The sequence below is a fragment of the Balaenoptera physalus genome (assembly GCF_965194825.1).
Source record: "Balaenoptera physalus genome assembly, chromosome: 16".
Taxonomy (NCBI): Eukaryota; Metazoa; Chordata; class Mammalia; order Artiodactyla; family Balaenopteridae; genus Balaenoptera; species Balaenoptera physalus.
The window spans coordinates 51,966,732-51,989,226 of NC_138898.1; the positions used below are offsets into that span (position 1 = coordinate 51,966,732).

Sequence of the window (22,495 nt, forward strand, 5' to 3'; positions counted from 1 at the left end):
AAAAAAAAAAGTAAATCTAAGGCAAGCATCATAGGAAACTTCCTACTTTACAGGAAAAAATGAAAATAGAATGGATTTAAATTTCAGAAGAAAAAAACCTATTCATTTTCACGCCTATTATAGAAATGGCTAAATAAAGAAAAACATTTTCAAAAACTCATAGGATCTCAAAGCTAAACCAAACAACCAACCTTAGAAAGGCTCAGTCAGCCCCCACCCCGCTCTAGGAAAGAGTCAGCCCTCTGCCCAGCTCTAGGAAGGAAGGCGACATCCCCCGACAGCTCTAGGAAAGGAGGAGACAGCCCCTGCCCAGCTCTAGGAAAGAAGGAGACACCCTCTCCCCCCCCAGCTCTAGGAAGGAAGGAGACAGGGCCCAGGCATGACACTCTCAGCTGCTCCCTGGTGGGGTAACCCACAGACTGACCTAGGAGAGGTTACCAGGTCACCTAATATGCATTATCAAGGATGTCTGCAAATATTTTCTTTAAAAAATCAAAAAGAAAAAATTTAGTTTTCTCTCCCCTTCAGATAAAGCGCTATAAAATTAAAACAGAATCATCTCCGAAATGTCACTCTCCGATGGGTGGTTTTATGGACTGTGGCTAAATTCTGGGCCTTAGAAAAATAACCTCCAGTACTTTTTCTTTAAAGGCGTGTGCTGTAGAGAGCTCAGAGGTAGGGCAGGTTTGTTCCTTAAACAAACTGGAAGCATTTTACAGAGAAGCTTGTGAAACCAAGCAGAGCATTTCATTAGCAATCGAGGGGCCTGGAGGGAAGAACTAACTTCCCATGAATCTTGGAAGCGCTGAAAGCTCAGAACAACAGAAAATGAAGCAAGATTCGAGTGCTCTTTTGGTTCCATTTTCTTCCTCAAAATTTCCAAAGAACACCTAAGAGTTCAGCAAATGCAGGTGTGTGTGGTTCTGCTGGGCTGCGCCAGTGCTGGGCCTGGACGCTGACTGGCCTCAAGGCTAAGCTACCAGACCCCAGGTGAGACCTCTTGACCGTGAGTGAGACAAGCTGCCGCTGTTAGAGGGTGCAGTTTAGGTTCACCTCAGACGCTCCAACAGTGACTGGCAGCTGGGAGGAAAGACCTAATAAACTCCACTACACGTAACGTAAACAAGGAAAGACACAAGCATGACACTGCACAGCAAATCTGAACCAAAAGGATAGTACTGTAAACTGGCAAAGCCAGGAATCAGAGTTGGGCTGAAACTAGCTGTGAGATCTTTTTGAAGTAGGATTTTAAAAGATATATTATCCTGGGGACTCCAAGGTACCGTATGAAACTGGGGAGATAAATAATTTTGCTGATGTGTCAAAAAGTCCTCCATTCGCTCCAGTGCTCGCAGTTCCTTCTGGAGAGCACCATGGCAGTCACCTACACACGGTTACTCAGACGGTCCTGGCCATCACGGCGGTGGGTCCCATATGAGGGCACAATTCCTGGGGCCTGGGAGGAGCTCACCTTCTCCATCAGATCCTTGTTTAGCTTCAGGCTCTGGTCTGAGCTGGGAGCCTCAGTGCATTGGTGGTCCCCAACGGGGTACATCTGGGACCCACTGGGGTGTCTGGACAGACACGGGCCTGGAGTCAGCAGACTGGGCAGGGCCAGAGAAGCTTGTCCAAAACTAGGGCAGGAGTCTTAAGTCTGAGTGAGCTCACCTGGGCCCTGAGAAGGAACGAGGAAGGGAGCTCAGAGCCACGCGGTCACATGACAAGGACCCGGGCCAGGATGGCAAGGCAGCAGACTCGAAAAGCTCCCAGAGAGGAAAAAAGGTCCCTGTGGTATTGTCATATCATAAGAAATATTTATTTGGTCTTCGTCCAGGTTCCTGGCACAAAGCTCCTAAAACCCCGGGGATTTCCTGAGTGATGGGGTGAGAGGAGCATCTGTTATTCATAATAAGCCCCTTTCAACCTTACCTGGGTTTATACCAATGAGGTGATTCTTGGAGGATGGGGGCTGGTTGCCAGAGGAAATTTCAGCCCCACTCCTGACCTCTGACCTCTCGGGACGGGGAGGGGCTGGAGACGCAGCTGATCTCCAACAGCCAGGGATTTAATCAGTCCTGCCTGTGTAATGGAGCCTCCGCACAAACCCCAAATGGAGGGGTTCAGGGAGGTGCTGGGAGGGTGGCTCCCGGGGAGGGCGTGAGGGTCTACACCCCTTCCCACACCTTCCCTGGGCATCTCTCCCATCTGGCTGTTCCCGAGTCATGTCCTTTATGATAAACCAGTAACATAAGCAAAGTGTTCCCCTGAGTTCTGTGAGCCGTTCTGGCAAGTTATGGAACCTGAGGAGGGGGTCGTGGGAACCCCAATTTACATATGGTTGGTCAGAAGCACAGGTGACGGCCTGGACTTCTCATTGGCGTCTGCGGGGGGCGGGGAGGGTGTCTCGTGGGACTGAGCCCTCAGCCTGTGGGGACGCCGGGCAGGTAGGGTCAGAACGAACTGACTTGCAGGACACTCAGGTGGTGTCTGGACAATCAGACGATTACTCGGTGTCAGAAAAAACCCACATCTGGTGTCAGAAGCATGTGAGCAGAAGAAATAAAAGTGTTTCCCTTTAGTCACCTGCAAAAGAGCGGGAGTCAGACTATGTAAAGACCCCTTGACACCACAAAATTCTGAGGAAAACTGCTCTGAGAGCCACAGACCCAAGCAAGTGGACAATTTCTATGTATGCAAGGAAGGACACAGAAAGTTCACCTTCTCTGTATCCTTTCTTGGAAAGTTGTTTTGGGATATGCTCCAGTAAAGAGAGAGAATAAACCCCAAAACAAGACACGAGATCTGAGGAATTACAACTCAGAGAGAACAAGGGGCCTCTCGGGTGGGCAGTCTCTGACCTGAGTGTCACACCCAGGGCCTGGGGTGCTGAGCCGGGGAGGGGGAAGGACACAGTTGGAAAAGTATCCTGTGGTGGCACAGAGCAATGATAAAGACTGCAAAACGTCAAGGAAATTTTATGGAGCAGGAGCTGCTCCTAGAAGACAGAGGACAGAGGTATTAAACACCGTCCCTGGCTGCAAGGAGCTCCCAGGGAGTCGCACAGACGGGTAGACTAATGACACTAAGAACTCTGTTAGATGTGCAGAGAGTGAAGGAAGCATAGGCTAGGGGTCCATTATTCAGCCTCGTGGTGGGGTCAGCAGTCCATGAGGGCAACTGTAACACTCAACATCAAGTGAAAGCTGTGGACAGCCTGTGGCATTGTGGGAAATTCCTGGGACTTAAGGGACTCTGAGGTAGCTCACAGTCCCCAGGAGATCTGGAACCCTCCAGAAAGAAATCAGTACAGGGCGACTGCCTACTCACCGGAGCCATCTCAGCCAGGGACCCTCGTCCCTGAAGACGGTAAACTGGTTCCTTCGTGCGGCTGAAAAACACTGACTCTACCCCAAATAGCGAGAAAAGATGGGCGGGCAGGGAATGCATTTGCCAAAGCAAATCATTCTGTGCTCAGCACCGGCCTTAAAATATCTTCTTGACCCACTGGTTCAAAACGGTTTCTTTCTTAACCGAACTGAGAACCCCTGTGGAGATCAGGCAGCCCCGCACACTGGAAAGCCGAGCTGAGTTTTTTATAAGCTGTGCTCTCTGCGAGTGAAGCCACCGGGGTTTTTCCACTGTCATGGCGCCGGTTTAAGGGTCTGTTAAAGTCTCGCAGATTGACTTTGTCTTGACTCCATCTTTTGCTAAATGACAGCTCAAACGTTTAGAATGACTAATCCCGTGGAGAATAAAGCAATACTGGCAATAAGTATTTTCTATAGTAACTTAGAGCGCACGAGAGTCGTAAGTGAATCCCCCAGCGCCGCACACCAAGCCTCACCGCGCGCTGGGCCCTGGTCCCCGCGGCGCCCCGCTCGGTGTTTGATGACGGTCGCTGTGCAAAGCGCGGCATTTCCACCCCCTTGGAACGCATGTTCTGAAGACGCAGAAATGACGCCGGGACGGCCGGTGCCCGCGACGTGCAATCCCGGCCGGCCCGCCGGGTACCAGCGCCCTCCGGAACCCTCTAGAAGGGGGACTGCCCACTGGCCCCAGGCCATCTCAGCCGGGGGCTGTGCCCCATCCCCACTGGCCCCCGCACTGCCACGTCTGTCTGAGAAGCCCAGTTTGGCTTCAGGCACCGCTGCTCGGCTCAGGGCGTTTGCGCCCCTCCAGGCGTGGGGACCGGGGTGGAGGGGGTGTGCACTCCGCGCGCGCGCGGAGGGGGGGCGTCCGGGTGTCCAGCGGTGTTCTGGGGGGCGGCCTGGGGCGAGGGGAGGGAGAGAGGGAGGCTGGGGCAGACCGCGCGGTTCTCCGCCTGGTCAAACCTGGCTCGCACAGAACTCCGCAGGTGAGGCCGCACCTGCTGCTCAGGCCTCAAAGCTGCGGAGCCGCAGGGAGGGCGGCGGGGCCGCAGCTCGTGGAACCTGCAGGCGGCAAAGCGGAGTCACCGCCTCACGAGCTCCTGGTCAGTGCGGGGTCGGCGTGGGGGCCCCCCAGACCTGCAGGACGGAGGGGCGCGCAGGGCCAAGGCTCGGCCGCGAACCCGCTTGGGGGTGGGCCTGAGGGTGGGGGGCAGGGCGCGAGCGGAGGGGCCACACTGGGGCGCCTGGCCCCGCGGACTCACAGTAAACGAAAGCGAGGGCCTTCAGGAGCACGATCCTGGTCAGCCAGAAGGTGCCCGCGCGGAGGCGGGCTGGGCAGCCCGCGGGGTCGCGCCCCGGCCCTGGCGGAGATTCAGGCGCCAGGCCCGCGGCCCCGGCCTTCCGCCTTCTCAAGGGCTCCTCCGGCGCCGCCATCGCCGGGCCGTCGGAGCGCATGCGCGAGGAGCGCCGCGCGCTGAAATGCCCCCGCCCACGCCGAGAGACCCCGCCCACACGTGGAGGTCCGACCAACTCCGGCCAGCCACGCCCATGCGCGGGGAGCGAGGACCCGTCCTGATACCGCGCGCGCTCCCCGCAGGTCGCTCGGGGCGCTGCAGCCGTGAGAGTAAGGGGGTGGGTTCGTGGAGAACGGCGCGACGCCCCACCTGGAGCGGTCTTGACCCACTCACTCATTCATTCACTCGCTCATTCATTCATTGAATTAGCCAAAGTTGCAGAGGCCCCCAGTGCACTCCCCTACCTAGGCGCCTACCCTCCTGGACCCTCACACTGGAGAGGGACGGGTGGCACTTCAGAAGCAGAAATGCAATGTGAAAGAGATTATTGGAAAGCACGTATCAGACCACAGGCCTTCTCCGCGTCCAGGGTGGCTGAGATGTGGGCAGCCAAGGACCCTGGAGGGTACTGCGCTCCTGCTGCACACCCTGGCTGTGTGTGGACTCGCATTCCTGCAGAGGAAAGGCCAGAGCAGCAGCTTCACCCCAGGGCTCCAGGCTGCCACTGCCTGAATGGGGTGTGTGGACCAGTACCTCACAGGTGTCCCCTCCCAACTCCCCATCTCTGCTGTCTGAGGAGGGTGCTGGGGTGATGATCACACAGCTAGTGAGGGACAGTGCAGGCAGCGGCTGGGCCCTAAAATTCAGACCCTCCAGCTTTCTTCCCCTTTACCCCCCACCAACCCCACAACATCTCTGCACAGGGCAGCAAAGTCCCCTTAGACGGTCAGCGCTCCTATTGGCCCTCAAGACTGGACCTCCAGCTGCAGGGGAGAGTGGTGCGCTGAGGATTCAGAGTAGGGAAGAGCTTACTGACCAATGACCCAAGCATAACCCCAGTGAGGATACAAGCAACTCTACATTCTGAGGATACAGGAGAGGTGTCTCTAAGCAGGTGGAATGGTAGGCATTCCTCAGAGGAAGGAAGAGCTGTGTGAGAAAGTGGAACTTAGGGGTTACTGGGTAAACTGTGGGGCACTTGGAAGGAAATGATTGAGGTAGGTGTGGTTTTTTCTTATTCATTTGTTAGAGCTCTTTACATATTAAAGATCCTCTTTTTTTTTAATATTGCTTGGGATTTTATCTACTTTAAAATATCTTTCCATTTCAAAGTGGAAGTAGATCAACATTCTCATTTTATAGTTTAAAAGAAAAAAACATTAAAGTCCATGAGGTATAGTTTTCATTTTAACTATACCATTTTCATTTGTGTTGGCCACTGAGAATTCAAAGGTAAATATGAAATAGTTTTGATCCTGAAAGAATTCACAGTCTAGCAGGGGAGAGACAACCACTGAGTCATACAATGTGAAATGCACCACGCACAAGCCCAGACAAGTGCGTGGTGAATTTTGTTAAGAAAGATCTTCTTCTTGTCTGTATATTGCAAATGTTCTGGGTTTTTTGTTTGTTTGTTTGTTTTTACGTCTTGTTCCTAGTCTTTGGTATGTAAATTATCAATAGTTATGTGGTCAAATGATCCGTTTTTCTGGCATGTTTACTTATATCTTCACCTGTAGTGTGAGCCCCATGAGGGCAGGGGTTGCCTCTGGACATAGGCTCTCCCAAATTAGGCTTGACCAGGAACTTCTGGAACCACCCCCCTCCAGCCCCCAGCTGCTGCCCCACCCTCCCATTGTTGGGGTAATAGCATTTACATGTATTTTATAGTGTGATTTTTTTAAAAGCTCCCTTTTCTTGTCCATGAAAAACCCTCCCTCGGACCCCATCTCTAAGACCTATAAGAGATTTTCAACGGAGGGTGCCAGCATCTTCTGTAGGCTGGAGAGCCCCTAGCAGGAAGTGTGTGCCCGAGGGCTCAAGCCTTGGGGAGACCTGGCCGTACCCTGCTTCTGGGTCCTTCCACAGGAACCCACAACCCACACCTACCCCCCATACCCGCTGTTGTCCGGGTGCCACGTTTGGGATGAGCCCACACAGCCACTTGGGAAGAGTGGGGAGAGTCCAGGACCCCCAGCCCAAGCCTGCCTGAGCTTCCCTGGGTCCCCGCCTGGATGTGGGAGCTGCACAGGGGACGGAGGCAAGGAAGGATGGCTCTGCTGTCAGGTGTGACCCCGGGTGCTGCTTTTCAGGTGGGGACAGTTTTCACAAAGGGCCCTTTGTCCTCAGCTTCCCCTGGCTGGGGCTGCATTGTTCACCCCTGAGAAGGGCACAATGGGACATTGTGCAGAGCAGAAAGGGGCCCCTTGTCCAGCCTCCAGCTCGATGGGCTCTGGGCTCCCTCCCTGGGTTTGCACAGGGTGGGCGAGGCCATCAGAGGGTCCACCGGGAGCTCATGTTCTCATGTCTCCTCCAGGGTCCTCCTTTGAGCTGACTGCAGAGGTCCAGTCCATCTGAGGGTCTAGAACCTTCACGGGAATGAACCCCATCGAGCAGGGCTTGGCCATGGAAAGGCTGGCCAGTGGCTCAGTTCGTGCCTGTTTCAGCCTGAATTTAATCAAAAGTGCACTGGTGTATTGTTCAGTCATAAAAAAAGAGTCATATTGATACATTCTACAACATAGATGAACCTTGAAAACATATTCAGTGAGTGAAGCCAGACAGACACACAAAGCCACATATTGTACAATTCCATTTATATGAAACATCCAGAATAAGCAAATCCACAGAGACAGAAATTAGATCAGTGGTTCCCAGGGGCTGGGGGAGGGGGATGAGGAGTGACTGCTAACAGGGACAGGGTTTCCTTGTGGGGTGATGAAGATATTGTAGAACTAAATAGAGGTGATGCTTGCACAACATGGTGAATGTACTAAATGCTACTGAATTGTACACCTAAAAATACTTAATTTTATGCTATGTGAATTTCACCAAAATTAAAAAAAAAAAAAATCTGCTCTGGTCCTTGTTCCAGAATCACCTAAAAAGGCATTGCTTTTACCTGTTGGAATAAGTCATGTCATTTATACTTACATCTTCATTTAAACTTGTATCTTCATCTATGCTAGAGAGCAACTAACAGTTTTATTTATTTTTTTTATTTTTTAATTTTTTAAAATTTATTTATTTTATTTATTTATTTTTGGCTGCATTGGGTCTTCATTGCTGCGTGTGGGCTTTCTCTAGTTGCGGCGAGCGGGGGCCACTCTTCATTGTGGTGCGCGGGCTTCTCATTGTGGTGTCTTCTCTTGTTGCAGAGCATGTGCTCTAGGCTCACCGGCTTCAGTAGTTGTGGCACATGGGCTCAGTAGTTATGGCTTGTGGGCTCTAGAGCGCAGGCTCAGTAGTTGTGGCGCACGGGCTTAGTTGCTTCACGGCATGTGGGATCTTCCCGGGCCAGGGCTCGAACCCGTGTCCCCTGCATTGGCAGGCAGATTCCCAACCACCGCACCACCAGGGAAGCCCAACTAACAGTTTTAAAATAATATTTAGACATGGGTACATCTTGTGCCCCACGAAGATGCCCCACTCTAAAACAAACCTCTTCTGCAAACCCCAAGCCGGAGGGCTGGGGCCTGGTGCTGGGTCGGGGCACCGAGATGCTTTCCTCTCGCCCCACCGCTCAGCGCCTGCATGCTGGGGTCTCTACGAAGCAGCTGTTCACCAACACCAGGAGCCTGGGGGAGGCTCCTGAACCTACATTTTCAAGCAAAAAACGATATGAAAACAAGCCAAGACACGGGAGAGGCCAGAGGTGCTGAGAGGAGGCCTGACCCCTCCGGGCTGGTTTCAAGAGACCTGGAGCTGAGCCCCACCTGGACAGAGCCAGAAAGGGCCAAGAAGGGGAGGGGAGGGGAGAAAGGGGTCTCCCCTGAGAGGAGCTATCAGCTCAAGATGGGCTAGTGTCCCAGGAACCCCTAGGTGGGCCCGCCTGCAGCTCCCCCAGCACGGCCCTGGAGCCGAGGCTCACAAGCTCACAGCTGGCGGCACTCCCAGCAGCTGCGGGACGGCTTCAGAGGAAGGAGCCCCGTGTCAGCACCTCGTCCAGCTGTCCCCGGGCACACGGGCCTGGCAGCCCCCACCGCATCAGGGTGATTGTCCCTGACGTGCCTTTGCAGCTGTCTCTGGCACCCACAGGAACCCAGCTTGGGCCCAAATCTAATCGTGCACCCTTCATTTACCCCAATTTTTCATGTCTTGACATCTGTTGATGGGGAGGGCAGGACCTGCTGGTGCTAACATCTGTCACTTTCTTCTGGAGGGGTGGTCAGTTTGGGCCGGCCCCACCCTGACTGTCCAGCGGCCAAAACCCCCTGGTGAGGCTGGCAGGTGTGGGAGGGGGTGGGTGAGCAGGTGCTGGCCATTTGCTGGTTGTTCTGGAACCATGACTCATGGACGGCTGTTCTGCTTGGCTCGCCCGTCTCCTGTCCCTGCACCTCGGTTCTGGGCCACGAGCACTCCTACCCCTGCTCCCCAGAAGGAGATGTGACCCTGTGTGGACCTGCAAGCTGGTGAGCCATGACTGCCAGGCAGAGTGGAAAGCAAATAATCCCAGTGCAGTGACATTCTCTGGTTGTAGAGCCCTATGGGGGAAAAGAGTGTACAGTTATGTTTTTCTCATGGAAGCATATTCTGAACTGGAAGAAGTCTTGAAAACTGCTGAGGTCACAATCAGGAGGCCTGTAGGTGAACTCGGCCCACAGAACTGTATCATTTACCAATCACCACGATAATGCCACGTAAGAAACAGCCTCAAAGCCACAAGTTGTTGTGTCGCTGGGCAGTGCTTCCCATCCAGCCTGGCTCAGGTATGCCTCTGCAGTCAGCTGAGGTCTGGGTAGCAGCAGGGCCCTGGCTGGCCATTAGGGCCTCTCTCCGGCCACCCACAGGCCGCATCACTCCTTACAGCCTCGCCCTCAACAGCTTCCACATTCCCCTCCCTGCCTGGCTCCTGAAGGCACCTGCATCCAAGACCCCTGATTTGGTCCAAACCTGGGGGGTGCTGAGGGCTGGGCTGGGGGAGCTTGTGCCCAATGCCATCCATCACCAGGTCTTACCTTCTTAAGACTCACCCGTGATTAAAGCAGACGATTCATTTCTGGAAAGAGAGGGCAGCATTGCTGTTACGGGTTCTCCTGTAGGACACCCAGTGGGCCTGACAGTGGGAGATGTGCTCAGAACTCTGCCAGCTTCGCATGATGGTGAGGTCACTGAGAAAATGCAGGACACATCAGGTGTTGTCTACAGCACACCCAGAATCCTATGGACATCAACTCACGCAGGTCTGGTGGGGCCCCCGGGACAGACAAGTACTCCAGACCCTCTGCTGCCCAGAGTAACCCCGTAACTTGCCCAAAGCTAGAGGCCACAGAGAACGGCCTCAGAACCTGTGACCTGGAGACGCCCTCCTTTCTAGAACTCCAGCACCTTCTCGGGGGAGCCCCACAACTCCCTCCTGTCCCTTTCCACAGCCCAAGGGCAGGAGGCAGGGGCAGGGACCACCGTGCAGCCCCAGTTCACAAACCAGCTGGGAAACCTCCTTCCACACTTTATTGGAACGCTTTGCCGGCATAAGCTTCTACAGGGCAGAGGCCCTGTGAACGTCACCCACTGTCCCAGCACCAACACAGGTCTGGCCTGGAAGCCCCAAAAGTGTTTTCAGAATGAGCTACAGAATACAGAACGCTTACTTCCCCCAACCCGATCTAGTCTAATGGACCTGCACAGCGGCCATGGGGGGCTCTCCATCTCATCGTGGTCACAGGGAATGTTGAAAGCTGCCAGAAATTGCTTCTAACCGCTCCGGTTAATTCATTACTGTACTTCCAGATAACGCGCAGGGGTCACATGATCAAGAGCTTTCAGAGCTGGCTCATCCAGGCCACTCCGGCACCCACCTCCACACAGCCAGCTCAGGGCCCCTCTGTCCAAGGGAACGGAGAGGGAGCAGCAGGCCCCCAGCCATCAGGAGGCTCTAATATACCTGCCCCTGGGGTGCCAGCTACCTCCTCTGATGACCTGCCAGGCTCCTGCTTGCACCTGGCCAAGCAGCCCGTTCCTTCTCAAACCAACACCAGGTGACTGGGTGGGAATCACCAGTTTGAGTGGCAAAGTTGGCCCATATCTTGAAGTCCTCAGGTCCTGGGGCTCGGGAGCAGGTGGCTGACTGTCCTGTTCTACACACGCCATGTCCCAAGAGGAAGGAGACGTTGGGGTTTGCAGCCGAGGAGGCTGGGTTTGCTCTTGCCAGCGGCTGCCCCTCCAGCTCCCCGTGCCAGGCCCAGAGGGACCAAGGGACCCACGAAGAGAAGACCAGGAGTTTCCTGCACCTCTGCCCCAGCCCATCGCCCCCAGAGGCAAAGCTTTGCCACACCCATGTCTGAGCTCCTGCAGGCTGGCTCTCACCTCACTGCAGAAGAACCCCAATGTGCCCGCCTGAGAGCATCTTAATTAAACCTCCTATTCTGTGTTCAGAAAAACAAGTACCTGGGAGACCTGGGTGGAAATCTTTTGACAGTGTGTGTTTTAACTTGCCTTTGACACTAGTGGGTCTCTGGAACCTTCCACTGTGGTAGAGGCAGCCAGGTCCCTGCCGGCCGGAGCCCCTTATTCGGAAAGGGATTTTCTCTGTGACGTGTCTACTTCCAGCCATGTTGGCCCGTCCCAGTCACACTTTGAGGGGTTCAACTTGGACAAGAGGCCTCGTTAAATCTGAAAGCCAAGATTGGAAGGACAAGCATAGCTCTTGGCAGCCTGTTTGGGCTCAGAAAGCTGATTTTCTGAAGTGAGAGTCAGCTTCAACGTCCTGGGTCCCCTCCTGCAGGGGGGCTGAGAAAGTCTCTCCCAGCCCCATCGCTGGGGTCCAGGGGGCGAAGGCCCAGAATGAGAGTGGGGTCTGGGAGTTCAGGAGACTGAAGAAGACCCAACATGAGGGTGGAGTCCAGGGCCCAGGGGAGTGAGGGCCCAGCATGGGGCTGGGGTCCAGGGACCCAGGAGTCTGGTAGCACGCAGAGCCCTTCTGCAGGGACAAGGAATGGAATTTACTGGCTGACGGGGGAGCCAGAGGAAGGCACACCCCGATGCCGAAATGCTAACACCTCAGCACTCAGTTGCTCTGTGGAAGACGCTGCTGGTGCCTGGCCTGGACCCCTTGGTGCTCCCTGTACCCCCGGGACCCTGCCTGGAGACATTTTTGGCTGCAGAATCACCCTCTTCCCGCAGTCAAAGAGACCTAATGGCTGCTGGTGGAGTCAGCTCCAAGCCCACTGGCAGGAGAGAGATGGATGGGCACAGCCGGAGGCTCGGGGACCACTACCAGGAGGGGGTGAGTGGAGGCCAGAGCAGAGACCACAGCTGTTCCGACACATCTGTGCACACACATCTCACTGGGCAGACAATGTGCTTTGGGGTCCTTGGGTTAAGCACTGCCCCCTCCCCAGAGAAGAACAGCCACAGCAGGGGGTCCCACCGGCAGTCAGCAGTCACCCCCAGGCAGTATGGGTTTACTTATCAGGAGGCCTTAGAGCTGATGAAAAGGTGCAGAGGGACAGCCTGGAGCAGGTTCTCCCTACCTGGAGGTGGGGAGGCATCCTGAGGAGGTGTCCACTGGAAGCGGTGACAGGGCTCAGGAGCAAGCTGCATGGGACCAGCACCTGCCACGGGCTGGCCCCCAACACCCTGGCCCTGCGGGCAGAGAGGGGAGGAATCCGGGCGTGATCTTCCAGTGTCCTCTGCACAGGACAAGGAACAGCTACGGCCAGCTCCCGATGGGATATTAGCCCAACCAAGGAGCCGGCTTCCACCCAAACCAGAGCTTCCACACCAGCTGGCAACTATGTTGGGGAGGGGAGTTTCAGCAAAAGGTTTGGCCCAGAGCCCCGAGAGTCTGTTACCGGGGGATGCTGGACCCCTGGCACCCTTGGGAGCCCCCTCTCTTCTCTCTCTGGAGACCTGGTGGGCCAGGACGAGGCTGCCTTTATGGGGCCTCTGCTCAGAGCTGTCCCTTCATCTTTGGCCTGGAAGTTTGGTTCTGCAGACCGGCCAGTAATTAAAAGTACCAATTAATCCCCGAGGTTGAGCCGGGGTTCCCAGGATGTGATGCCAACTGCCTCAGGCTGGCTTGCCAAGAGGCCCAGGCCAGGGCTGCGGACACACAGGGGACACATCGGCCTGGGGCTCATGGGCCCACATGACCTGCCCCCAAGGCCTTTCTCTTAAAGACTGTACCAACTACAGACATGGCTGCCCTGACTGTCTGAGAGAAGAGCCAGGCAGGGCACGGGCAGAGGATGGGCAGGTGTCCTTCTCCGTGGTGATCTGGCCCTCAGCAGCCCCTTCACACGGACTTCCCGAGCCGGCCTAGAAGCCAACAAGTGGATGGGCTGGGGGGTGTCTCTGCACCTGGAAGAGGTTTCCCTGGAGCTCTCCAGCCCTCCACTGGCCAGGTCTCATAGGCACGGGGGGTGCCTGGCAGCCCACACCTCCTTCTTTGCAGGTCCCCTTGGGGCCTCTGCCAGGGGTGTGGGTCTAGAAACCTTGCTTACATCAGCTTTCCCACGTCCCAGGCTGATAGTCCCGGGGCAGGTACCTGGTCCAAACTTGGCCAATCAGATCATCTCCCTGAAACTGCAGAGCCCACAGATGAAGGCAGAGGCATGTGGACTGGGGTGGGTGGGGACAGAAAGGAAGAGCTCAGAGAAGAGGGGAGCCGGGGGTGGACTGAGAGCCGCCCCTCAGCCTCACTCTGTTCTCAGATAACCTGTGCTCTTTGCTGCCACAGAGCCTTTGCACATGCTCCCCCCCACCCCCCGCCATGCTCTTTCCTCTCTCTTCGATTGGTCAGAAGTGTCAGGCCTCAACTTGTCACCTCCTCAAAGCCGCCTTCCTGGACCACCCCACCACCACCACCCCCTGCCGCCCATGGTGAATGTCTCAGCCCCTTGGTGTGTTCACTTTTGGCCCCCTCCTCAAACGCCAGCATCTTCTAGGCTAGGATGGTGTAGTGTGGTTCTGTGCTGTGTTGCCCAGAAAAGCCCCGGTACACAGCGGGCACTTCATCAGTACTGGTAAACACAGGAACTAACTGTGGCCACCACCTCCTCTGAAGGCTACGTCCTGGTGTCCACTCAGGGGCTGCCTAGCAGATGAGGATATGAATCGAGGTCAGCACTAATGGGTGGGGCCAGATAGCACACGGCAAATTTACAGCCTTCAAGACCAAGAGGGAGCTTTGGGGCACTTCTGGGTGCCACCCTCCGTGTCAGCAGCCAGCCTGAGCCAAGCCCTGGCAGGGATCTGCCTGCCCATCCCCTGGGAATGGTGGCCTGCACATATATGACAGAAGCTGCCCACCAGGACCCCATCAGTCCCTGGGGTGGTCACTGCAGCCCGGTAGAGCTGAAGGTGGGGCCTAGGACCGCACATGTCACACACTGTGACCTGGATCTGGCACTGGACTCTCCTAGCTCAGCCTCTTTTCCTCCAAGGGTCCCAGCGATTACCTGACTGTGTCCTAGGGGGCATAGCTGTGTGGTGCCCCACCATGGGTCAGTGGGGAGCGGGGAGAGGCTGCCCTGCCCAGTGTACCCAATGCAACCTGTGCTCCATTTTCCCTGGCAAAGCAGAGCTCTTCATGGAAACGCAGACCTGGTGCCCAACGGCACGCCCAGTGCAGGGAGGGGTGGGATCTGATCCCCAGGACAGGGCTGGAGTCAGGACAGTTTGGGCCAGGTCTGTCATCCTTGCCTCCTTCCCCCCACTTCAATCCTGAATTTATTTGCATGGGTCCGTATGGGCCAGGAAGTCCGGTGGATGCCCCTGGGGAAGCCCTCACTTGGGCCTCCCTGGTGTCCTCCGACTGCAGGGTGGGACTTCAAGAGAAGGGCAGGACCTCCGAAGGGAAGCCACTGCAGACCAGCGGGAAGGATGTTCCTGGCAAGTGACCTTGCAAAGGCAGGCAGATGACAGGAGGGGAGGCAAGGGGACAGGCCACTCTGGAGGCCAGCTCTCCCGCTGGTATCAGGGCGTCCTCCCAGCACACTGTTTCGCCTTACAGCAAGGCTCCTCATGGTGCTTTCCTAGAAGATTGGAGGTTGGGTTCCCTGACCTGGGCCAGGGGGGTAGCCCTTCCATCACCCGAAGGTGGTGGGGAACAGGGCAGCCTGGGCGCTGGCCCCTGCCTCTTAGGCCCTGTGCCAGCTGTTCCAGATGCAAGGCTGCGGGGGTCCCGGGCATCCCCGGCATCCCCCAGAGCCCACTCGACGTCTGGCAGAAACTGGCTCCAAGGCCTAACCAAGGAGTTCACAGCCCAGGCGATGGCGCACTCAGTTGCAAACTGGCTGGAGCCCTGTCTCACGTGTGGGGGCGGGGTGAGGGCAGGAGGCTCTCCCTGCGAGGTCAGAGCCTTGGTGGCAGCCCCTGGGTTGGTAAAAGCACGTAGGGGAGACTCTTCAGCTTTGGTGTTTTCTGCTAACAGACCCGCCCCTTCTACTCCTTAGGCTGCCGTGGCCACTCGCGCGGGAATCCATGACTCGGCAGGAGGTGCGTGGTTGGGGAACTGGGCGCCCTAGACTAGGGTCACCCGGGTCACAAGGTCGGAGACGCGCGTGTTCCGAGTTGGCTGTCTTGGGTGGTGGGGGAGTCTGGCGAAGTTCTGGGCGGCCGGGCCGTCGCCTCTCGGCGGGTTTGGCGAAAGAATCTGAGCCGCCCTCCGGGACCGCCGGGCCCACGGCCAACTCGCGGGGGCGGCCTCGGGCGGGGACTCGGAGCCGCGGCCCGGCGCTTGCCTCCGGGGAAATGTCCCCTCTCCGACCCCGCCGCCCCCAACAGGGCGGCACACCCCGCCCCCTTCTCTCCTTGGCTGGCGCGCCCACCTCCTCCACTCCAGGCGCCCGGAGCGGCCTCCGCCTCCGCCAGACCACCCAGGACCGCCCCGCCGGACGGCCTCGGTGCCCCCAACCCCCGGGTCACGCCCGGAAGGCCCTGGGCCCCCGCGTCCGGCCACGCCATCCGCCGGGCCGCCCTAGGGACTCAACAGCTAGGGTCAGCCCAGGCCCCGCCCAGCGCTCCCGCCCCCTTCGGCTGCCGCGACTCCTGCGGCAGCGCCCCCGCCGCACTTTCCACGCCCGGACGGGATCGGGGTCCTGGGATCGCCCAGCTCCGAGCCGTGGCCCCTGGACGCGCCGTTACCTGGACGTGCGCGGCGTGCAGACTGGCGCGCGGGAGGCTCCTGCACGTCGCGCCGGCCCTGCGGGCGGGGAGCCGACCCCCCGCCCTGGGCCGCAGGCTGGCAGCAGTTGACCCCGGCGCCTCTGGGCTGTGGGCAAGACATCGGGGCTCAACGCAAGCTGTGGGGGAGGCTCTTGAGGACCCGCCTCCTTGCGCAGCGGGAGGCCGAGGCTGGGTAATGGGACCGGGGCCCGGACGCACAGGAGCAGCTATGAGCCAGCAGAGGGAGCGCAGCGGAGAACCCCAGCAGGCAAAGGGCACCCCGGAGCGCCCACCTCTACCCGTCTCTGCCCCGTTTTTCCTTCCCGCCCCTCCTGGAAGGGGGGCCCGCGGCGTGCTACACAGCCCGGGATCCGGTCCTCGGCTGCCGGGCGCGCCGGCCCCACGTGGTGCGGCGCCAGGCGGGGTGGGAGGGGGCGCAGGGGGAACTGCGGCGCTTTCTTTAAGGTGGGGGGAGGGGGCGGGGGGCGGCCAAGCTCCGCCCCCGGTGGCAGTGGGTTGCGCGCCGGCCAATGGGGAGCCGGGCGGGGGGAGGAGCCTTGTGGCCGCCGCTTAAAGAAACTTGTTGCGGTGTAGCCCAGCGGGGACTGAGCTCCGGCGGCGGCGGCGGCGGCGGCGGCAGCAAGAGGGCTGGGGTTGGGAGGCTGCGGGACGCGGGTCGGGCCACCGCGCGACAACCTCGGGTCCCAGAGAGGCTGCAGCGCAGCCGGGCATCGGACTCGGTGCACCTCCCTGGTGCGCGCTTCTCCGCGCGCGGCCCCGATGCTGGACATGAGCGAGATCCGCGCCCAGCCGCCCTGCAGCCCATCTGGCACTGCTAGCTCCATGTCGCACGTGGAGGACTCGGACTCGGACGCGCCGCCGTCGCCTGCCGGTTCCGAGGGTCTGGGCCGTGCGGCGGGCGCGGGGGGCGGCGGCCGGGGCGACGCAGCCGAGGCGGCGGACGAGCGCTTTCCCGCCTGCATCCGCGACGCCGTGTCGCAGGTGCTCAAGGGCTACGACTGGAGCCTGGTGCCCATGCCGGTGCGAGGCGGCGGCGGCGGTGCGCTCAAGGCCAAGCCGCACGTGAAGCGGCCCATGAACGCCTTCATGGTGTGGGCGCAAGCAGCGCGCCGCAAGCTGGCGGATCAGTACCCGCACCTGCACAACGCGGAACTCAGCAAGACGCTGGGCAAGCTGTGGCGGTGAGTGCAGTGTCCCCAGGCCGGGGCGGGGAGCGGGTCCTGGGGTGCGTGGAGCTGGGCGGTGGCGCAGCGCCCGGCCTCGGCCCTGCTCCCAGTGGCTGTTCCCAGGGCGAGTCGTAGTGGAAAAACCCGATCTGGCCAGACGGATGGGACGCGGGGTACAGGACGGCCTGGGCACGCAGAGGGCAGCAGGAGCAGTGTGCAGCCCCTAGCACATTCCCTGAGCCCAGAAACAGCCTTCTCTAGGCAGTGAATGGCAGGCCGAGTTGGGGACGCCAGCTGTGAGTGGCCGCAGAGCCTGGAGGCTTGTCCCTCCCAGAGGAAAGTGGCCTCTTTCTGGAAGCAGGACACAACTCTCTGGAGGTGCCCTCTCCTTGGAAAGGACTCCCCGACCACCCTGTGGAGGGAGTCCAGAAGGCAGATGGAACGGTGTGTGTTTGCCCCACCGGCACCTTCGGCACCTTCCCCGCAGCTTCTCCCAATGCTCTGCCACCTCTGCACCCTCACCAGGGAAGGAGGGGGATGGAGGGGGTGTTCAGCACTGGTGTGCACTTTGGTGTGATGAGGCTGGCCATTTTGCAGAAAGTAGGACGGCAAGCAGTAGGCAGCAGTGACAGGGTTGCTGCTTGGGACAGCCCATCCCCACCAAACGCTCTCTGCTGGGGTTTAAAGTGAATGGCTCTGGGTCCAGGGCGCTGGTCTTCTTTCCTGCTCCTCACCTCATGAGTGGGCACTCAAAGCTTGTGTTTATGTCTTCTGTGCTCCGGCCTCTGTCCAGTCGGGGTGCTATGGACCCATGGCAGCCCCGTGCCTCTGTATCCCTAGACCCTGTCCTGCAGGCAGACATGAGCTTCTGGAAGGGTATGGGGGGCCGGTGTGTGTTCTGTGCCTCAGCGAGGACCACTGGGTTTTGCCAGTGTTTCTGGAAGTCTGGGAAGCCCAGCTGCCCACAGAGTCCCGGCTTGGTTCCCGGAAGCCTCCCTTTGTCCACAGTGTATTCTCAGCTGGGTCCTAGCCTCTTCACCCACCTGCCTTAGAAAGTCCCAAAGGGAGGGGACAGGTTCAGGGAGGGGGGAAGTCAGAGGAGGAAGATGGAAGCCGGAAGGTTTGGGTCTTATTCTGGCTTGTTCCTCTGACCTCACCTAATGCCCTCACCCCCGGCTTGATCCCTCCCGTCCTCAGAGAAGGGGAGCACCTGCCTGGTGCCCACCAGGTCGCGGGCATGCACTCGGGCTTCCCTGGTCCTCCCCAGTGCCTCACCTGATGCGCGGGCCAACTCCTGGGGTGGTGCCGGCCCCCTCGTCATCCTGCTCCTGCCCTTTGCCCTGCAGCTTGCTGAGTGAGAGTGAGAAGCGCCCCTTCGTGGAGGAGGCAGAGAGGCTGCGGGTCCAGCACAAGAAGGACCACCCAGATTACAAGTACCAGCCGCGCCGGAGGAAGAGCGTGAAGACTGGCCAGAGCGACTCAGACTCAGGCGCCGAGCTGGGCCACCACCCGGGCGGTGCCGTCTACAAGACTGACGCCGGCCTCGGTGACGCACACCACCACGGTGACCACACAGGTGGGCTCCTGGGGGTGGGAGCAGGGGCTCACTCTCGGGGCAGGCGCCCTCAAGAGAACCAAACCTTCCCCGGGTACCTGGGAAAAGGCCCCATAGCCCCAAAAGGCAGCTGTTTCCGATGCCCACGGGGGCCTGCTTAGTCCCCTCTGAGACTGAGGGCCTGATAGCTTGCCCTGGTCCAGCGCCCTGTGACCTGGGTGTTTTCTGTCCTTCCCGAAGGCGTTTCTGCTCCGCTGGCCTTTTTGCTGCTTCTGACCTAGGATTCACTCATGCCACCGGCCTGGTGGTTAGCAGCCCAGTTTCAGGATTAGACTGACCCGGGTGGAATCCCGGCCAGCTGAGCAGTCTTAGTCACGCTGGCTACAGCCACGGGCCTGGGGAGACAGGTTTTGTGTGGACTGTGTTGTTGCCGTGGGCGAGGGGCTGGGCACTTCCTCTCCTCCCCACCCCTCCAGCTTGCTCTTCACCATGGGGCCTCCCTGGCCCCAGGTCTTACCCTAGAACAGTGCTTAACGGAATTTCCTCGGCCGAGGAGTGAGGTCTAGGTCTGGCTTTGCTGGAATTTCTGGGAAATGTACAGGAACAAAAAGCCGTTGATTCCTACCTGCGGCAGTTAGCGGGGCTGGTTTTCCTCCTGTGTGCACGTCACCAGCCTGGCTGCCCCCTACAGAAGGGGCATTCATCCCTGAAATGTGCTCTGTCCCCAGGGCAGACCCATGGGCCGCCCACCCCCCCCACCACCCCCAAGACTGACCTGCACCACGGGGGCAAGCAGGAGCTGAAGCTGGAAGGCCGCCGCCTGGTGGACAGCGGGCGCCAGAACATCGACTTCAGCAACGTGGACATCTCTGAGCTGAGCAGTGAGGTCATCGGAAACATGGACACCTTTGACGTCCACGAGTTCGACCAGTACCTGCCCCTCAACGGCCACTCAGCCCTGCCCACAGAGACGGGCCAGCCCGCGGCCGCCAGCTCCTACGGAGGCACCTCCTACTCACACTCCGGGGCAGGTGGCATCGGGGCGTCCCCCGTGTGGGCCCACAAGGGAGCCCCGTCGGCCTCTGCGTCGCCCACTGAGGCAGGGCCCCCGAGGCCGCACATCAAGACGGAGCAGCTGAGCCCTGGCCACTACGGCGACCAGTCGCACGGCTCTCCGGGGCACACCGACTACAGCTCCTACAGCGCTCAGGCCAGTGTCACCACGGCCGCCTCCGCCGCGGCCGCCAGCTCCTTCACCAGCTCACAGTGCGACTACACCGACCTGCAGGCCCCCAACTACTACGGCCCTTACCCCGGCTACCCATCTGGCCTCTACCAGTACCCCTACTTCCACTCGCCCCGCCGACCCTACGCCTCGCCCCTGCTCGGTGGCCTCTCCGTGCCGCCTGCCCACAGCCCCCCCAGTAACTGGGAGCAGCCCGTGTACACCACCCTGACCAGACCCTGAGGGTGCAGCCGCGTGGACGGGCTGTGGCCGAGGACAACCTTGATCTCGGCAAAGATAGACAGACCTCCGAGGGCTTCCAGAAGGTGTGTGACGTGGGGAGGAGCCGCGGCTCCATCAAGTGCCTGCTGAGGTCCGCGGGAAGCCAGGCTTTGTAAACGAGTCCCCTCTGCTTCCAGACTTCCAAACTCCCGTCCATGGACAAAGCCCTCCTTCCCTTCTCTCTCTCTTTTTGCGGGGACTGCGACTCTGACGGACAGTCACTGGGTCCCTCTTCTGAGCAGACGCCAGCGTCTGGGTTTTGCATCTCAGTGTCTGCAAAGCAGCAGCCACAGCACAAAGGACAAAAGGAGGGAAGAAGTGTGGGGTCCCCAGGCCACCTGTGTTCCGAGGTCCTGGCCAGCCTCGGCGCTGAGAACTCCCCAGGACCAATGGATGACGTTCCTGAGGCCGGTCATCACCCGTCACCCACAGCCTGGCGGGGATGTGTCCGCGGGAGCACCTCTCGGGACCAGCCCTTTAGACCTGAGGTGTTCCTTGTAGTTAGGGTTCTTCCGAGCAAGGTTTGGCTGTGATTAACACTTCTCTCTTTTTATTTTATTTTTTAAATTTTTATTTTTGAAGCTTCAATGTGTTTGATTTGTTTTGAAAGCTGTTAAAATGTATTTATGTTCTGTATTATTTTATCTTTAATTAATGAAGTAATCTGTGCAGAGAGCAGAATTTAAGACAAAACGGAAGCCGCAGAGCTGAGGGTGAAGGCCGGGGGTGGAGGCAGATGGGGTGGGGCCCTTGCTCCAGGCATTTGGGAGCCTGGCTTTTTGGGAGGCATCAGGCAGAGCCCCAGCTCCAGGCCCCCTGGAGGTGGCCGGAACCCCGAGGCAGGAGAAGGGATTTGTCTTGTGGTGTCTCTGATCAGCTTGGGGTGCCCCTGGCACCCGGCATTAAGAAGGTTTAGAAGGCAGGGTCGCTGAATTTCATTCCTGCTCACAACCGTGCCAAGTGGTGGAGGCGGGAATTTCCTGGGACGTGGTGGCTCCAGAAATGCATTAATCTCGGCTCTTAGGAACCAGGCGCCACCTACAAGCTGTGAAACTAAAACCTCCACTAAGCGCTTTTAGATTCTTAGTTTTAGAAGAATAATACCTGATTTCCCTGTCCTGCTTCCGCTGTGTGCTGAGCGATGATAACCGCCTACTTCATGGAAAATTGTGCCTTTAAAACTTTGTAAATTTAAGTACATCTGAGATGTTGCTTCTTTTTACTTTTTCTACTTTTTCCTACCATTTTCTAGAAAAAATTTTTTTGTTTTGCATATCTCTTCCTGGGGGTGGGGGCAGGGAACTACAGCAAACTCATTTTTATGCAATCTATTTTTCGGTGTCAAGTTTGGACTTTCGCTGTCACTTACCTGCTGTGTTTCGCTACTTTCTGACCAAGCAATGCTAACTTTTGTACAGATCAATTTGATAAAATTAAAAAATGCTTTTTATCTACGTGGGCTGCATTTTGTGTGTTGCTTTCCATAAGCGTGGGGGCTGTGGGTCTCCGAGACCATGGGGGTCCTGTTTTGAAGGGGCTTAGCCAAGGCAGGAGTGGGCTCTGTGAGGGTTAACCCCAGGCTCCCCGGGGGGGGAGGGGCCGGCTGGCCAGACCACCCTCCCTCTTGGGTGCTGCATCTGAATTTGAAAAGGATAGATCTCAGAAGCCTCCAGGAAGCCGGGGATGCATCTTCCTCCTGGTGTGTGTTGCGGGGCGGGGGAACCTCCCCAGTGGGCAAAATGGGTCCAGATGGGCCAGATTTGGGCCGTGGTTTCCTCCCAGGCGAATCCCAGAGCTGGTTTCTGGGTGGCTGACGACATTTTTTGGGCACTGGCTCAGAGCCAGGCTGGGAGCTGGATAAAAGCCGCCCTGCAGGCCCCGGGCAGGACTGTCTGGTTGGCAGAAAGGGTTTCTAGGAAGAAACGGTTGTGGGAGCGACAGCAAGCGAGGGGCAGCCTCACTTCCCGGCTGGGCCTCCCCAGCACATGGGCCTAGGGGCAACCACCTCTGAGCTGTGCAGATGCATCTGGGGGTGAGAGGAAGATTATGCTTCTCAAGAGAACCCAGATACGCAAGGCAGCTGCCTATGCAATTTTAATGGGGTGGCCTGGGTATGGGGCCACGCACCCATCCCCTCGCCTGCCCAGCCACTCGCGTGGCTGCAATCCAGGGCGCGTCCCTCACCCTGCACTGGGGAGCCACATCCAGGGCCTGCCAAGAGCAGCGTTTGGGAAGAGCTGCCCGGATTTATGAGG

At 58.2% G+C, this 22,495-nt stretch overlaps 3 protein-coding genes across 3 annotated transcripts in view; 1 reads left to right on the forward strand and 2 right to left on the reverse strand.

The window, feature by feature from the left end:
* LMF1 (lipase maturation factor 1) overlaps positions 1 to 4,838 on the reverse strand; it is an 82,802-nt gene extending 77,964 nt beyond the window's left edge. Inside the window, exon 1 of the mRNA XM_082431792.1 lies at positions 4,631 to 4,838. Coding sequence (XP_082287918.1) covers positions 4,631 to 4,823 — 193 coding nt within the window. The 5' untranslated portion in view covers positions 4,824 to 4,838. The remainder of the gene's footprint in view (positions 1 to 4,630) is intronic.
* A 2,624-nt stretch (positions 4,839 to 7,462) lies between these two features.
* Positions 7,463 to 16,440, reverse strand: LOC309646011 (uncharacterized protein). The gene is made up of 4 exons (XM_082431936.1): positions 16,285 to 16,440; positions 12,355 to 12,466; positions 9,856 to 9,993; positions 7,463 to 9,366 (listed from the first exon to the last, which is right to left on the reverse strand). The coding sequence occupies exons 2-4, from the start codon at positions 12,422 to 12,424 to the stop codon at positions 9,173 to 9,175; spliced, it is 402 nt and encodes a 133-aa protein (XP_082288062.1). The 5' UTR covers positions 12,425 to 12,466; positions 16,285 to 16,440; the 3' UTR covers positions 7,463 to 9,172.
* Positions 16,441 to 16,590: 150 nt separating this feature from the next.
* Positions 16,591 to 21,694, forward strand: SOX8 (SRY-box transcription factor 8). The gene is made up of 3 exons (XM_082429774.1): positions 16,591 to 17,193; positions 18,525 to 18,754; positions 19,462 to 21,694. Exons 1-3 carry the CDS (start codon positions 16,772 to 16,774, stop codon positions 20,199 to 20,201), a joined length of 1,392 nt encoding a protein of 463 aa, XP_082285900.1. The 5' UTR covers positions 16,591 to 16,771; the 3' UTR covers positions 20,202 to 21,694.
* The last annotated feature ends 801 nt before the right edge of the window (positions 21,695 to 22,495 follow it).

What these genes read in the sequence shown, in the direction of transcription:
- LOC309646011 (XM_082431936.1), bottom strand. Translation starts at nt 12,424, where the DNA reads ATGCAGCTTGCTCCTGAGCCCTGTCACCGCTTCCAGTGGACACCTCCT. An exon ending in GGATGCCTCCCCACCTCCAG is followed by an intron (nt 9,994 to 12,354) that starts GTAGGGAGAACC and finishes GCATTTTCTCAG; the next exon opens with TGACCTCACCATCATGCGAA. An exon ending in ATCGTCTGCTTTAATCACGG is followed by an intron (nt 9,367 to 9,855) that starts GTGAGTCTTAAG and finishes TTTCCCCCATAG; the next exon opens with GGCTCTACAACCAGAGAATG.
- SOX8 (XM_082429774.1), top strand. Translation starts at nt 16,772, where the DNA reads ATGCTGGACATGAGCGAGATCCGCGCCCAGCCGCCCTGCAGCCCATCT. An exon ending in ACGCTGGGCAAGCTGTGGCG is followed by an intron (nt 17,194 to 18,524) that starts GTGAGTGCAGTG and finishes TTTGCCCTGCAG; the next exon opens with CTTGCTGAGTGAGAGTGAGA. An exon ending in CCACCACGGTGACCACACAG is followed by an intron (nt 18,755 to 19,461) that starts GTGGGCTCCTGG and finishes CTCTGTCCCCAG; the next exon opens with GGCAGACCCATGGGCCGCCC.